The sequence below is a fragment of the Mastigoproctus giganteus genome, chromosome 8 (assembly GCF_048544385.1).
Source record: "Mastigoproctus giganteus isolate SK-2022 chromosome 8, ASM4854438v1, whole genome shotgun sequence".
Taxonomy (NCBI): Eukaryota; Metazoa; Arthropoda; class Arachnida; order Uropygi; family Thelyphonidae; genus Mastigoproctus; species Mastigoproctus giganteus.
This window is the reverse complement of record NC_143582.1, coordinates 36,422,954-36,440,074: the sequence shown is the minus strand read 5'-3', so window position 1 is coordinate 36,440,074 and position 17,121 is coordinate 36,422,954. Positions and strand designations below refer to the sequence as shown.

The 17,121-nt window shown below is 37.6% G+C and overlaps 1 protein-coding gene across 1 annotated transcript in view; it reads left to right on the top strand.

Annotated features, from left to right (window-relative positions):
• Nucleotides 1-17,121, top strand: part of LOC150081445 (ribosomal biogenesis protein LAS1L-like) — a 154,863-nt gene that overhangs the window by 17,843 nt on the left and 119,899 nt on the right. Inside the window, exons 3-4 of the mRNA XM_090379302.1 lie at nt 6,346-6,483; nt 11,677-11,746. Of these exons, the coding sequence (XP_090235428.1) occupies nt 6,346-6,483; nt 11,677-11,746 (208 nt within the window). The remainder of the gene's footprint in view (nt 1-6,345; nt 6,484-11,676; nt 11,747-17,121) is intronic.

The window sequence follows — 17,121 nt, the reverse complement described above, 5'->3', positions numbered from 1 at the left end:
GTTGGTGAAAGTGTTGGAGTCAAGATATGATGGAAACAATGATTAAGAATTGTTTTGCAAAAACAGAAATGAGAGGGATGAGCTACTACAAGATATTGAGCAATCTTGGGTAGAACTCCAAGCAAGAGGTTTGATCAGTGAAGAAATTATTCTTGATGAACTTTTAGGAGTTGAAAATGATGTCATACTAGCTGAATATCCGAGTGACTCCAATATTTTGAAGAGTATTCAAAGAACTAGTGACAATATCGACGATGAGTTGGATGAAAATGAGGGCAATATTAAACCTTCCAAACATGAAATGTTGGCAGTATTTGAAACTTTGCATCAAGGCCTTCAATGTGAAGAAAATATATTTGAGTGTTAAAAGCAAGCAAACATTTTTATGAATGATGTACAGTAAAATCCAGTTTAAAACAAAAAATAACCAAATATTTTACAAAATAATTCTTAAAATTATACTAATCTATTATACATATCATGTAAAAGCCATTTCTTAATATGTATGTATCAATAAATTAATTGTTTTAAAATGTTAGAAAATTTATTCATTCCCACTTATTTATGATTTATTTCCATCTTTTACTATATTTCTGAATGTTGAATTACAGTATTTTTCCATTGTCGAAAAGTTCATATTCCTCTATAGCAAAATTTCTGTTTAATGAATATCCGAGTGACTCCAATATTTTGGAGAGTGTTCAAAGAACTAGTAACAATATCGACAATGAGTTGGATGAAAATGAGGGCAATATTAAACCTTCCAAGCATGAAATGTTGACAGCATTTGAAACTTTGCATCGAGGCCTTCGATGTGAAGAAAATATATTTGAGTGTTAAAGCAAGCAAACATTTTTATGAATGATGTACAGTAAAATCCAGTTTACAACAAAAAATAACCAAATATTTTACGAAATAATTCTTAAAAGTGTACTAATCTATTGTGCGCATCACGTAAAAGCCATTTCTTTATATGTATGTATTAATAAATTAATTGTTTTAAAATGTTAGAAAATTTATTCATTCCCACTTATTTATGATTTATTTCCATCTTTTACTATATTTCTGAATGTTGAATTACAGTATTTTTTCATTGTCGAAAAGGTCATATTCCTCTATTACGAAATTTCTGTTTAATGAATTTTTTCAAGTGAGTGGTCGATTTTGTTATATAGAGGTTCTACTGTATATATTTTGAAGTGACACTTCAACAAGAGGTGTAACATGGGCACTTAATAAAAAATTGTGCCTAAATATATATACAGTGTATATATTTATATAACTTTACGCACTGGGTATATTTATATACTGTATATATTTGGTGCCTCTGTAGCTAGGTGGGCAGGAGCAGCAGTGCGTAGCACACACTTCTTGATTGGACCGAGGTTCGAGCCCGTGACCACCAAATACAGCGGATGCGGAAAAGTCAGGGAATGACCACCACATATCCATAGAGCAATATGGCCTTAGTTGCTAATGCTCCTAAAAACCAAATAACAACAAACAAACAAACTGTATATATTTAGGCATAAATTTTTAACCAACTTTGGCACTATAATTACAAGTGCATTATGAGCATCGTAGCATAAATCTGTCCTACCATGGAATATTGTTCCCACATCTGAGGTTGTTCCTCCAAAAAGTCCACTCAAAAGAGGACAGCCAAGTTAATTAATGACCTGTCTCTTACAGAGTCCATGCTTTGTCTCATAAATGTTCAGAGTCTATTGTGTGTGTTTTCTATAGATACTTCCATGGCCACTGTTCTGAATTTTCATTTGTAATTTCCCCCCACTCTGTTCCATATGAGTTCGAACGCATGCTGTAATCATTTAGCACCATTCACTGTCAAACTCACAGAACTAACTTTTCCTCTACCTCACTTATCCCTTCTATTTTTATTTTCTGGAACAACTCTCCACATGTATTTTCCAAAAATTACAATCTACAGAACGTTCTTGAAGTGTAGCATTAGCAAGTATATTGAGTCTTCTCAACCTACCTATGCACTGTGCTAAGTACTATAGGTGTAGCATTAGCAAGTATATCGAGTCTTCTCAACCTACCTATGCATGGTGCTAAGTACTATAGGTTTTAATACCTTACATGTTTGGGGGTTTCTTAAAAAAAAAAAATTATAAGCACCGTTGGATTAAGTTCATATTTACTGATAGCACATTTTCACCTTCCCGTTTTGTTAATAAGAAACCTTTTTGGTATTGGCTGGAATAAACCCCTATCTATCACACCATGAACGTTTACACAGTGCTGACGTTATATTATTGTCTGCAACATCATCTTACAGCATTATTGGCCCTTACTTTTTTGAGGACAACAACAATGAAAATGTGACGGTTGTGGTATCTTCCTACTGTGTTCATGTGGTTTCTGCAAGATGAAGTTTTTCATACCATCACAATATCAACAAATGCTGTATGACAACTATTTCCCAAGAAATAGTTGTCATACAGCATATTCTCCATTCCTAGACACGACATGTTTGGGAAATGAAAACGTGCGATTCCCCCCCCCCCCACTTTTGTAGGGCTATTTGAAAAACAAAGTTTAAACACAGAATTCAAGAAATAATTAGAACTTCACTGAAAATGCTGTGTCATGTAATGGGCAATATGCACTTAAAATTGAAGCAATGTCTGTGCTAAGATGGGGATCACCTCAAAGATGTCTTCAAAAAAATAAAATTCTTTTTTTTACTTCAAGTTTAATTAGTTTTGTTTCAGTTTGAATGTCAGAATTCTTAGACTATTCAAAGTAAGGCAGTCAGGTTAATCCTCACTTAAAGGCACTCCACATTTCATAGGCATTGTTTCTGCTTCAGATATTTACATGGGTGCTCCTTTGAATTAACATCTGATTTCACCTCTTTTTTCCAAATCAGTCTGGATGTATGCTTTAATTAATCAACATAGTACTAAAGCATTTAAGACCTCATGAGAGAGGATTTGGGTAAGGTTTACTTTTGCAAGGTTGAAGTCACCAAGAATTACAAATATAGCATCTGGGGAGAATGTAATTGTTGAAGTTTAGTTTGAAGAGTGGAATGTTGTGATCTTCAAAATCAGACAGTAGACAGAGGTGTCCAAGATGTTTCAAAACATATCAGTCTTCACCAAGAGTTCTGATGCCAATTGTACGAATGCAGAAATGCCTTCAGACTTGTGAAGTATTATGAAACAGAGAAAAGGCAGACATTGGCTTCCTTATATAATACGCAACATCACATCACACTTCAAGATAGCTTTGAGTGACCACAATCAGATAATGCGTGTTTTCAACTTCATGAAAGCATTAAATCTATAGTACTATATAGGTCACTGCAATAATACACCACAAATAACAAAATGAACAAACAAAAGTCACAATGATTGGCACATTATAACTAGCACTGTTGTTGCACCAAAAATAATCTCGACCAATTCTTACCCCTCCCTTTTAAATACCACAAACAAACTAGCCTTAAAACACATGCAATTTATGGATGTGGTATATTCCAATGTAATTTATGGATATATCTCATTGAAATATATATATCTCTCTCCTAATAGAAATAAATTGAGAAATCATAGAACAAATTGACAAATTTGTCTACCTTGGACCATGATGGAAAAAATAAACAGAAAAGTTGCTGTGGTTAAACATGAAAAAATTTATAAACATGAAAAAATTGTTAACATTCCATGAACTGGATATCAAAACGAGGCTTCAGATTAATAAATGCTTTGTATGGTCTGTATCCTCATATGGTGCAAAAATATGATGCTAAGCGAAAATATCGAAAATAAATCAGTGCTTTTGAAATGTGGACATATAGGAGATTGATGAAGATATTGTGGAAAAGGAAACTAAGGAACGAAGATGTACTGAAAATTGCAAAAACTAAACATGTACTTCTAAGCACATTGAAGCAAAGGAAAATAGCATATATGAGCCACCTGATTAGAAAAAAAAATGATATTCAGAAACTGCTAATGGAAGGAAAAATAGAAGGCAGAAGAGGAAGACTCAGACAATCATGGATAGGGAATGTAGAAGACTGGAGCAGACTCAAATATAAAGAACTTGCAAGAGTGGCTGAGAAAAGGGAAATCCTTTGGCAGCCAACCTCCTGAAAGGTGATGGCACATGATGGATGGATGCAGTATATCCCATATCTTATTGTTATGGATACCATATTATGTATACATATACCTATATTATGGATACAATATCCCAATGCAATTTATGGATACAGTATATCCCAATTCCTTACAGCCTGAGTTGGCTTGCTATTAACATATCCCAAATTTTATGGGAATCTGTTTGCACCAAGGATCTGAATGAGGTCATTGAAATAGCAGAAATATAGGGCAACTGCCAATGATTATGTATTCAACAGCAGTTGAGTACATGATCATCCCCAGGGGCTCACATCTGGTGAGTATGGGCTTGGCACACCCAGGGTCCTGAGCTGGATATCATCATTCTTCCCCTTCTTGGTGATTCCTTTCTACTTCTCTCTCTGTCTCTCAGGGTAATAGGGAATTTTTTTTTTTTTGGCCGGTGCAGCATAAGCCTCAGACTTCCATGCACCATATGGCTAATAATAATAATAATTACAGCTAATAACAAAGTCAGAAAGTAGACAAAGGGTTATATAAGTTCTGTTTTATGTGTAGATGGAAACTAAATTTTTAATGATTTTAATTTTTTTAACCCATCGAAATACTCCAAATTCTTTGGCTATAAGCTTTTTCAGAATGTAAATTGAGGTAAAAGCGGTATTGGGCCATATATAAGGCTCAAGTAGGACCAGCTTTTAATGCTGGTAGTCACTGATATGAATAAAGTTCTGTCTCCACATCTGGAAAGCTCTAAACACCATCAGTTTGGAGACTTTGAGTTTGAACGATAGTTTGATGAAATATAATTCTGAGGTCTTTGTGTCTACCTGCAGCATAATTTACGGAACAGCAGTCTGATTATGAAATTTTTATGCCTTCTCCCCCTAATAGTAATAAATAATGGAAATATTTTACAGATTTAGTAATAGTATTTCCAGAATTTAGTATTATGACTTTAGTTTTTAGTAGTACCAGTTTATGTAGTTTCAGCTAAATGAAAGTAAAAAGTTTTCTTATTAATTTTTTTTTTTATTTCTTACGACTATATATGTAATCCTTTAAATTTACATGAGATACCCAGTTCCACATGATTTATTCCAGTAGTAGTAGTTTACTCTTTGACTGAAATAGGTACTCTTATGTTTAGTTTGCAACCTTTATTAGCTTAAACTTATGATCCCTTCAAAATCAAAAGGGATGTAAGCATTACCTGGGAAAAAGGAAAATATATCTTTGGTATTAATTAATTAATCAATTCTTTTAAGGCCTCAAGTACTTAGTCTGATTCATGTAGATGCCTGGTTTCCACATCTTGTAACTGGATTTTTTTTGCAAGAATACCTTTTGCATCCATAACTATCTCATTGCCCTTTTAATTTTAACTATTCCTGACTGGTGCATATTCTTGGAATAAAATATTGAAGCTGCACTTCAGAAAAGATGAGTACCTTGTGAATTTTTTGTTGATTTAAGTTTTAAGGCAATCAGAGTATGTTTTTTTTTTTTTTTTTTTTTTTTGGTAGTTGTTGGTGCATAGGCTTCTGTGGTCATAATGCACCTCCCAAGGTTTTTGCAGTACTTTGATCCAAGCCCGAGGTGGGAATCGAACCCGCGACCTTTGGGTTGCCAGGCAGGCACTTTACCCACCTGGCTAGCCCGGTTGGCGAAGAGTATGTACTTAAGTGAGTTATTAATAATGGTTTGATTGAGAATTGCTATTGTTTAAGATTCAGATAAGGTTCAGACCTTAAGTTTATCTCAATGGAAGAGTAGGTTAACTTGAGAGAGGAGAAGTAAGAAGGATAAGGTACTGAGAAGGTGCTGCTTTTGGGAACCTACATGAAATGGTTCCTCCTTCCAGTAGTGAATAGCTTATTGTTAGTTAGAAGAGCTTTTACTGACCTTATTGTAGTTCCTCATTTCTGCAGAGAACCACTTCTGTTAGCATATTGTTTTTTGCTGTACACTTTAGTGACAGTAGTTAAAACCACCACACCTTGGCTTACATTGCATAAGAATAGATTCATAATAACAAAAGAGAAGCACAAAGAACATTTATGTAGCAGTGGAACAGCGCAGAAATTGCAATGCAACATTTAAAATAAGATTGGCATATTAAGTTGGAAAATTAACTAACATTCTATAAATTTTTGATTTAGTAGAAAAACAAAGAAAAGAAAAGTTAACATTAGAGCTTGTTTGTGATGTGTTATTTTTGTTATAGGGCTTATCCTGCCCTTGATATAGGTATTGAGGCTACAAGTTCGATAGTGAGAGCAATGATTCAGGATCATCAGTTTGGAAAGGAGAACCACTGTGACCCTGAGGATGTACGGCTAATATATTCCATGGGAATTATTAGGTAAGTATTCAGATTTTTTTTAATCATTATTATCACTATATCTTTTATTTCAAGGACTTTCATTTTATTTCAACGTAATGTTTCATTTTAAACAGATAAATAAATAAATTTTCTGTCTATACTCCGGCACGACAACCAAGTCAGTAGAGTTTACAATAAATCGTCAATACAAATATTTATCGTATTTAGTAGTCATGGGCTTGAACTTGGTCCACTCGAGGAACGCGTGCTATGCATTCTCGCTCCTGACCACTGGGCTATGTCAGGCCAACAGAATAACTTTTCTGTGATGTTATTTGCTTATGCATCATGCTTCTCAAGGCATTTCATGAATATTGAAGTTTGTTTTCTCTTGACCATAATGACATGCTTTGGTCTTCAGTTTATTAATTTATTTCATATGCCATTGCTACATTAAATATAAAAGGGAAAAAAAAATTGTTTATATTATTGTGGGGCTATATCAGAGAGCCTAAATATTGACCCTTCATGATCAAAGAAAGAAAGAAAGAAAGCAGCATTACAGCACAATACCCTGATTTAGACAAATCCATCATATATTTTTCACACATTTGTATCACATGATCTATTATACGCTCATAAAGTAATCTGCGTTTCATGCCTATATATACGCTGTTGTTGTTACTTGGTTTTTAGGAGCATTAGCAACTAAGGCCATATTGCTCCGGGGATATGCGGTGGTCATTCCCTGACCTTTCCGCATCCTTCGTATTTGGTGGTCAGAGGCTCGAACCCTGGTCTAATCAAGAAACGTGTGCAACGAACTGCTGCTCCTGCCCACCTGGCTACGGAGGCGCCTATATATATGCATCTCTTGTCAGATGCATATGTATTACCACAAATTTAAGCAGATACACCAACCATTTAAAACTGATTTAATAATAAAATAAAATAATACAAAAGACTGTAAAATAATATTTACAAAGATTGATTATTTACAAAAAACTAGTTTGAGATAAAAATAAAATAAAATAAGTAAATACGTTAAAATGCATTAAAATATAATTTTAAAAGCGATAAAAACACTATTGAAGCTTTTGGAGGTGTCTGCCTCCTTCCTCAGCAATAATGAAACTTAAGCGACACATCCTTAAATACCAGGTTCACGTCACATGTGGATGACCAGGCACATACTCGGTATTCCTTTCACGTGTAACAGAACCAGAAGTGGCCTGGGGGCGTGGAAAACTAAAACGTTTATCTCTGGCAAAAACCACTGCCTCAAAAAGGAGGTGAAGTTGTACTCCTCTATCTCTATTCATGTTATTGTTGCCAGAGGATCCAATCCACAGACTTTTCAGCCACTTGCGGTCCCAGAATCTATGCGGCAGGTCAAGGATGACAGCGTTGTCGGGGGAGATCTGGTGTTGTTTTTCCCAATAGTGCTCAGCAATGGCGGATTTATTGAGCTCTGCGGTCCATATCGCTCTTGAATGTTCCTTAAGACGCTGTCCTGTCTCTCCCACATAACATTGCCCACAATCCGGGCATGTGATCTCATATACGACCCCACTACTAGAATCCCTAGTAATTGGGTCTTTGACCTGTAACGGCGCCTCCGTAGCCAGGTGGGAAGGAGCAGCAGTGCATAGCACATGCTTCTTGATTAGACCGGGGTTCGAGCCCGTCACCACCAAATACGGAGGATGCGGAAAGATCAGGGAATAACCACCGCATATTCCCGGAGCAATATGGCCTTAGTTGCTAATGCTCCTAAAAAAAAACCAAACAACAACAAAACAAACAATTGACCTGTAACACTACTGTGTGCAACCTTCGGCCTGGGTGCTGCACACAGTGTGTCTGAAAGTCGCAAAGCATCCTCGCAATGTGATCTGACAGGCCCGGATAGTAGGGAACATAAACTGTGGTAAGCGGTACAGGTGGAACTACCCAATTGGGCTCTTCCTCTCTATTGTACTTATCAATGACCCTCTGGGGGTAACCGCACCTCATAAGATCTGTCGTAATTTCCTTCTCCCCCTCCTCAGAGGTGCTGCAATGTGTCCTCACCCTACCCAAAAGTGCTCTGGCCACACTATTTTTATGTTGGGCAGTCTGTGGCGACCTATAATGTGTATACTGGCCCCTACACATTGGTTTCCTATAAACCTTGGTTCTAAGTCTGGGACCCTCCCTATATACCATTATATCCAGAAATGGGAGGGTGCCATCTGTTTCTACCTTCGAGGTAAATTTTATAACGGGGGAGAAACCATTGAGAAACGAGACCACATCTTCCTCTCTACCGTTCTTTACAATAGTGAACGTGTCATCGACACATCGTTTCCACTTACGCATAGGGAACTCCAATCTTGCAAAAACCCTATTCTCTAATTCCTCCATAGCCAGATTTGCGACAATGGCGCTGATTGGAGAACCCATGGCTGTGCCATGAACCTGTTTATACATCACGCCTTGGAAAACCAAGGTTGTACTAGAAAGACGTAATTCAACAGCACAACATATATCATCTATGTTTAGGTGGGATCTAGCACTTAAGGTATTATCCTTCTGTAAAGCCAACTTCACACATTCTACCCCATGTGCTATGGGGATACACGTGAATAGTGATACCACATCCAATGACATCATCATCTCGTCCTCTCCTATATCTTGACTCCTTACAAAGTTCACAAATTCCACACTATTTCCAGTGACCAACATGGGCCGTCCCAGAACCGGAGAAATCAGCTGCGCCAGATATTTAGAAAGAGCATACGTAGGGCTACCAATGAAACTATGGGCTGTAATGGAACATTCTCCTTGTGTGTCTTGGGTAACCCATAAAATCTGGGCAGCCAACACCCTGTTGCATGCATGGACCAATACTGGTCCTTTGAAATCTTTTCCATTTTTAGCCAGGAAAGTAGCATCTTATTTATACGCTGTTCTAAGCTAGCCAAAGGGTTTCTATGGATAATCTTGAAATTACCACTATCACCTAATAAGTCTAATACTTTCTTGTGGTAATCTTCCTTGCTTAATACCACCGTTGATCTGCCTTTGTCTGCTGGTACGATTATAATGTCTTCGTTCTGTTTCGGGGTAAGATTTGGTGCAACCATTTTTGCCTGACCCAGTATGGAAAGCTTTAACACGAATTTGATTGGCAGTGTGTTCAGGTAATTTGCTAATTGCCCTCTCAATGTCCATGGATATTTTGGTAATTGGAGGTTTGGGAGCCAGCAATGCAAACTTAGGTCCAAGACGCCATCCTGGACCTAAGTTTGTAATCTTGCTCAGATTACAAACTTGATGGGGCATAGATTCAAATTGAGGAAAGACAGTTGTAGAATAGATGTGTGGAAGTTTGCCTTTAGCAAGGAGGTAGTTGATTGCTGGAACAAATTTCCATCTATCATTGTGGAAGTGATAGCTTAAATAAATTCAAGGAGGAACTGGACAAACTTTTAGAGAGAATGGATGTGTGAAATTTTTTTTTTGGCTGATTCTACTTAGCATTAGTAGAGGAACATGATGCAAGATAGCAAGCTTATACAGCATCAGCCAAAAAAAAAAAAAAAAAACCCTTCCCATTTCACTGATCCATTCGTTCCAAATGTTTGTCTAGTTGTGCCTTGAATTTATTTAAGCTATCAACTTCCACAGCAACAGATGGAAGTGTGTTCCAGCAATCAATTACCTGCTTGCTAAAGGCAAACTTCCGCACATCTATTCTACAACTGTCTTTCCTCAGTTTGAATCTATGCCCCCTCAGGTTTGTAATCTGAGCAAGAGGAAGAATCCCATCAGCATTGAGCCTTCTCAATCCATTCAAGGCCTTATACTCCTCAATCAGATCATTTCACAGGTGCCTAGTCTCCAGAAGCTGCAATTTGCAGAACTTAAGTCTTTCTTCATAAGAGCACACCATTATTCCCTTTACCAGTCTTGTTGCCATTCTCTGTACTCCTTCTAGCAACTATACATCCTTCCTAAAATGAGGCTTCCATACCTGTATGCAGTACTCAAGGTGTGGCCTGACCATTGTCTTATACAAGGGGATAATCACCTCCTTATCCCTTCTCGCAAAATTCCTATATATCATTGACAAGACCCCATGACCTACTCTGGCAGCCTGTTTTCACAGCTCAGAAAACTTCATGTCTGACTGGACAATTATCCCCAGGTCTCTTTCATTTTCCACTACCCTGAGTGTACCACCACCAAGTTGGTACATTTCTCTGGGGTTACTGCTACCCATATGATAAATATACAAAATAAAAATGGGCCCAACACTGAACCCTGAGGGACACCACTAATAACATCAGTCCACAAAGAGCAGTATCCATTGATTACCACTCTCTGTCTTCTCCCACTCAACTATCCTTTTATCCATTGTAGCAACGTGCCCTTAATGCCCTACTGCTCCAGTTTGTAGAGTAGTCTTTCATGTGCAATAGTATCAAAAACCTTCCTGAAATCCAAGTATATGATATCAAAATTATTTTTTGCATCCAGTTCCTTTGTGACCACATCATAGTATCCAATGAAATTGGTCCGGCAAGACTTCCTCTTGACAAACCCATGCTTTCTGAATTATTACTGCTCTCTTGTCTAGATGATCCTGCACTGCTTCTTTAACCAGTGACTCCATTATTTTCCCTGGAACAGAAGTCAAACTAACAGTTCTGTAATTACTCTTGTCACCCTTTGATCTCCCTTTGTGAATTGGAGATACATTTGTACATCACATGCCTCTACTACTACCTAAACACAACAAATCTATGCATAACTGAGTAGAAGTCAAATGTCCATTATGATTAAGTGTATCCATTAATGCCAAGTCAGAGTTGTATTTTAATAAGTTTAGATATGATGCAGTGTGCACTGTTTATGTACACATTGCATGGAGGATTTGTTTAATGGACTGACTAAATGATTTCTGTACACTGGTTGTTGACTTTAGCTGTCTTTGCAACATTTTCTAGGATCATTATGGTGCCATTGTTTGCTATTGGAACAGTTTAGAAAGTCTGTTCTTAAACAGTTAATATAGCCTCTATCAGTAGTACTCCTTTGAAAAAAAATATTGTCTAAAATTAGTTCCTTCAGTGTCATTATAGGGAGTAAAAGTGTGTGTAGTGTATATTAGTTACTGCTACATTATATTAAACATAAAAAAAACATTTTTTTTTTAAATTAATAGATGTTTATTAATATTGATAGGTTTGTGAATCTAGTTACAGAATTGGGACAATCAGGACACCCGAAACCACTGTGGAAAATAGCACAGGAAGTAAGTTTGTGTTTACGTTTAAATATTTTCAGTCATATATTTGTTAGAATGAAATTATTAAATGTGGAAAGAATAAATATTTGAAAATTTTAGTTTATAAAAATGGATTTATAAATGAAGGAAAATGCATTTTAAAGTCGCGTGATTATTTTTTAAATAGTCTCCGAATGGTTTTTGGAATGTAATGTTGAATGAATCAGCATTTTGTACTTCAGTTTTCATGCTCATAGACCTTCACTGCTGGAGAGCCGGTTGGTTAAAAATCAGTGCCGGTCATTTTTGATTTCCTGACTGTTAAGTTGTGGAGTCAAAGCAGATCTGCCCACTTTTATAAATCAGAAACCAGAAAAGGTGTTGGTTGGCATCAATTTCCCTCCCTGAAATAATTTTGACAGATTCTTGTAGGAAATATGGTTAAAAACTGAAATATGTGCTTAAAAAGTTCTCATCACCCTCAGTTTTCAAATACTGTAGGTTGATGACCAAAAACCAAGACCTGTAGTTGGTTTAATCATCTTTTCCATCTATTTTTTTTTTCTAGAACATTCGGGACATTTCAGGAGCATTCAGAAGCTTTCTACAACATTCAAGAGTGTTCTGGAACATTCTAGAACAGTGTTAGCATTAGCATTTTTTAGCATTAGCATTAGTAGAGGCATTTGATGCAAGAAAGCAAGCTTATGCAGCATCAGCCAAAAAATAAAAAAATAAATAAAAAATAACCACTTCCACTTCACCCCTCTGTTCGTTCGAAATACCTGTCCAGCTGAGCCTTAAACTTATTTAGGCTATCAACTTCCACGACAAGGGATGGAAGTCTGTTCCACCTACCAACCACCCGCTGGCTAAAGGCAAATTTCCGCACATCTATCCTACATCTGTCTTTGCTCAATTTGAACTTATGCCCTCTCAGGTGATTATTCTGAGCAAGAGGAAGAATCCCATCAGCATTGAGCATGCTCAAACCATTCAAGGCTTTGTACACTTCTATCAGATCACCTCGCTGGTGCCTAGTCTCCAGACACTGTAATTCGCAAAACTTAAGCCTTTCTTCGTAAGAGCACCCCTTTGTTCCATTCACTAATCTTGTTGCTCTTCTCTGTACTCGTTCCAGCAGCTCTACATCCTTCTTGAAATGAGGCCTCCAGGCCTGTATACAGTACTCTAGGTGTGGCCTGACCATTGCCTTATACAAGGGAATAATCACCTCCTTATCCCTGCTAGAAAAATTCCTATATATCGACAATACACCATGGGCTACTCTTGCAGCCCGTCTGCACTGCTCAGAGAACTTCATATCTGCCTGCACAACCACCCCCAGGTCCCTTTCATTCTCTACAACTGTCAGTGTAGTACCACAGAGTTGATACGTTGCTCTGGGGTTGCTGTTTCCCATATGTAGTACTTTACATTTGTCAATGTTAAACTTCATTTGTCACCTCTCAGCCCATCTGCTCAACCTTTCCAGATCCTGTTGCAGCAGCATAGTGTCAGTAGTGTCTTAGTGCCTTCGTATCGTCTGCAAACTTGGACATTAAGCTTGATATACCATCATCAATATCATTTATAAATACAGAGAACAATAAAGGACCCAATACTGAACCCTGAGGGACTCCACTAATAACATTAGTCCACGATGAGCAGTGTCCATTGATTACCACTCTCTGTCTTCTCCCCCTCAACCACCGCTTTATCCATAGCAGCAATTTTTGCAGCAGTCTTCCATGTGCAACAGTATGAAAAGCCTTTCTAAGATCCAAGTATATAATATCAAAGTTATTCCCTGCATCCAGTTCTTTTGTGACTGCATCATAGTATCCAATCAAATTGGTCAGGCAAGACTTCCCCTTAACAAAACCATGCTGTGTCCGAGCTATAACTGAAGTCTTGTCTAGATGATCCTGCAGTGCTTCTTTAACCAGTGCCTCCATTAATTTTCTGGGAACAGAAGTTAAACTCACAGGTCTATAATTACTTGTGTCAGCCTTTGATCCTCCCTTGTGAATTGGGGTCACATTTGCACATCTCCAGTCCATGGGTACCTCCCCTGAGTCCATGGAAGCTCTCATAATTATGGCTAAGGGTTTGCTTACTTCCTTTGCTGCCTCCTTTAATATAACTGGATAGATCCCATCCACCCCAGGTGCCTTTCTTGTGTTTATCTTCAACAATTTCTCCTCCACTTTACTCTGTTATTACAAGATTCTCTACTTACTGCTAGAGTTGAATACACCTCTGGCATTCCCCTCGCTGAATAACTCCTCATGTGTGAATGTCGATGCAAAATATTCATTTAGTTTGTTAGCTATCTGAGCAGGGTCATCAACAGTTGATCCATCAATATCAAGTGGACCAATCTGATTCATCCCCTTCCTTCTAGAGTTTACATAAGTAAAGAACTCTTTGCTGTTTTTCTTCGCATCCCTTGCCAAGGATCTCTCATAATCTGCCTTCGCCTGCCTAACCTCCTTTGTAACTTGGTTACAGATCAACTTGTATCTATCATAGGCTTCTGTGTCATGTGTTAATTTGTATGTATCCCATGCATTTTTCTTTTCTGCTATATGCCTCATTAGTTCATCTGACATCCATTTAGGCCTAAACCTTGAACAATATTTCTTAGTTGGTATGTAAAGCCTAGTAGCTTGCAAGATAAGTTCCTTGAATGCTTCCCATTTTGAATTTGCTGTTGGTAACGTCATCAGTTGATCCCACTGTATAGAATTTAAATACTGTCTCAGCCCATCGTAGTCGCCTTTACGAAAACAAAAACCCTTCCCTTTACCTCTGATGGTAGTTACCTCCTTGAGTAAATCCCACTTCAACACACTGTGATCACTGCCACCTAGTGGTTCATTTATCTGCAGATTCTTAATGGATGAAGAATCACTACTGATAATCAAATCAAGAGTATTACTCCCTCTAGTTGCCTCCCGAACATGCTGATGTAGAAAACAATCATCCAATAAATCCACAAAAGCCTTGCTAGTGTGTGAGTGACCAGCCCGCAAATTCCAGTCAATATCTGGGAAATTAAAATCCCCCATTATAAGACTCTCTGATTTACTGGCCCACTCTATTTCTCTGTACAGTTTCTTATTATAATCATCAGAGTCATTAGGCCTATAGCACACTCCTACTCTCAATTTTGATCTCCCAATGCTTATGTCACACCAAACTGACTCGACACTGCACTGTCCAGCGATGTCGACTAGCTTCACTTCCTTGGATTTTATGTGTTTCTTAACTAGTAGCATAACCCCTCCTCCCTTCCTATCCTGTCTATCCTTTCTGTAGACATTGTACTCCCCAAATTCCAGTTCTGCATTCCTTATATCTGTGTGACACCACGTCTCTGAAATCCCAACAATATCTGCCTTTGATGTTTTGAGCAATAACTCAAATTCATCAAATTTATTTACTAAACTCCTAGCATTGGTGTACACGCAAGTATACATGCACCTGCTCTTCCTCTTAGCCACCCTAACACAACCCATGTGTTTACTTGTACCCCCATTATTCCCAGCAGTCTCTGTAATATCCTGCGTCTTATTTTCCAGGCTGCTGCTCATTCCAATAGAAGCAGTGCAAGAATCACTTTCTCCTCTGCCAGTGGCTACTGTTAATCTATTAGTCCTTGTATCCCCTCAATCTAGCAGTTTTCCGACCCACCTAATACTGCCTCGATAGCATCAGCAAACATTCTTGCGCCCTTTCTATTTAAGTGTATCCCATCCCTGTAGAAGCAGTCTCTCCTGTTAACAAGTACAGACCAGGCTGAAAAAAATTCTACCCCTTGAGCCCTGCACAATCTTTCCAGGGCCGAATTGATCGACAGGGCTCTCATCATACACTCCCTCCTATCGTGTCTGGGCAGAATTGCAGACACTTTCAAATTCAACCCTAATTCACGGCTTTTTTTCATCAGTGACCTGTACTTGTTAAGTAATTCCGCCGGTCTCCTACTCTTAATATCATTAGTGCCAACGTGTACAACTATATATTACCTTTTGTGCCCTTAAAAGATGATATCCGCTCTACAACGTCATCAACCTTTGCCCCTGGCAGACATACCCTGGTCCTGTTCCACCTATCTTTTTTACAAAGCATGTTCCCCGTTTCCCTGACAATAGAGTCACCAACAACTACTAGTTCCTTCGAGACCAGCGCATTCTGCCTTGGGGGTTGCCTCTGTGTCACGCGATGCCCAAGTGCAAGCTCTGGCATTGATGTGGGCAGCTGAGATTTTGATGGGCCCCTCAATTTAGTTTCTTCGAGGGCATCCACCCTGTCCTTCAAGCTCTCATATAGGCCCACAAGAATGCAGAGTTGTTGCCTGATATCGATACACTCCTTGCATCGCGCGCACACACAAAGACATCCCCCATGGCAGTATCATGTCCCATACCTGACTGCTCCGCAAACATCAAGCAAATAGTGCATCTTAAAAGGCTGTGATTCAGAGGGCAACTGCCCCCCTCAGTTCTCCCCTGAGCCACAGCATTCCCATTAGCTTGAGCCTTTTGCTTTGAGTCATGATTTCGATTTACTTTCAATAAAATTTAAATTTCAGTATAAAATTAAATCCTAAACTTGTATCCCAACACAGTTATAACGCTATATATATGTTTCAGTAACGAGTGATATCTACGAAATATTTATGTTTCAGTAACGAATGTTATCTACGAATATTTATTTTTCAGTAACGAGTGTTATCTACGAAATATTTATGTTTCAATAACGAGTGTTATCTACGAAATATTTGTTTCAGTAACGAGTGTTATCTACGAAATCCCTTTATATAACTTCCGTATCAAGTTATGTATTAATTATTTATTTTTACTAATTATTTATGTTACGTAACCTAAGTGGTTATATGTATAGTTAAAAGTACAATTTAATTGCCAATGAAGTTCGACAAGATTAATAGATTTTACTGATTAATTTTCCCGTAACAATGGCGGCTATTTACGAACGGTAAACACGTGGATTTGATACCCTTTCCGATACTAAGTAATACCTACAAAATCTCTATCTAAGTTACTTTAAACTTAAGTACCGTAAATAGGAATATAAAGCTACTCTAGAAAATAAGTTAATATGTCAATTTAAACTAATAAAGCAGAAAATAAATCAGAAAAAACTTCTCTGTTCCAAGAGTGGCAGAAAGGCACGTCCGCACCGGCAACTCTCATCCTCAGACCTTTTCGTTGTTGCGACATGCTTTTAAAGATGCTAGAATTTTGCACCACAATTTTGATAGATGCTCAAATTTTGCAGCACACTACAATATATACAAATATATAATATATATTTGTAATATATATATGTATTATAAATAAAAATTTAAATTGTGTGTGTGTGTGTGTGTGTGT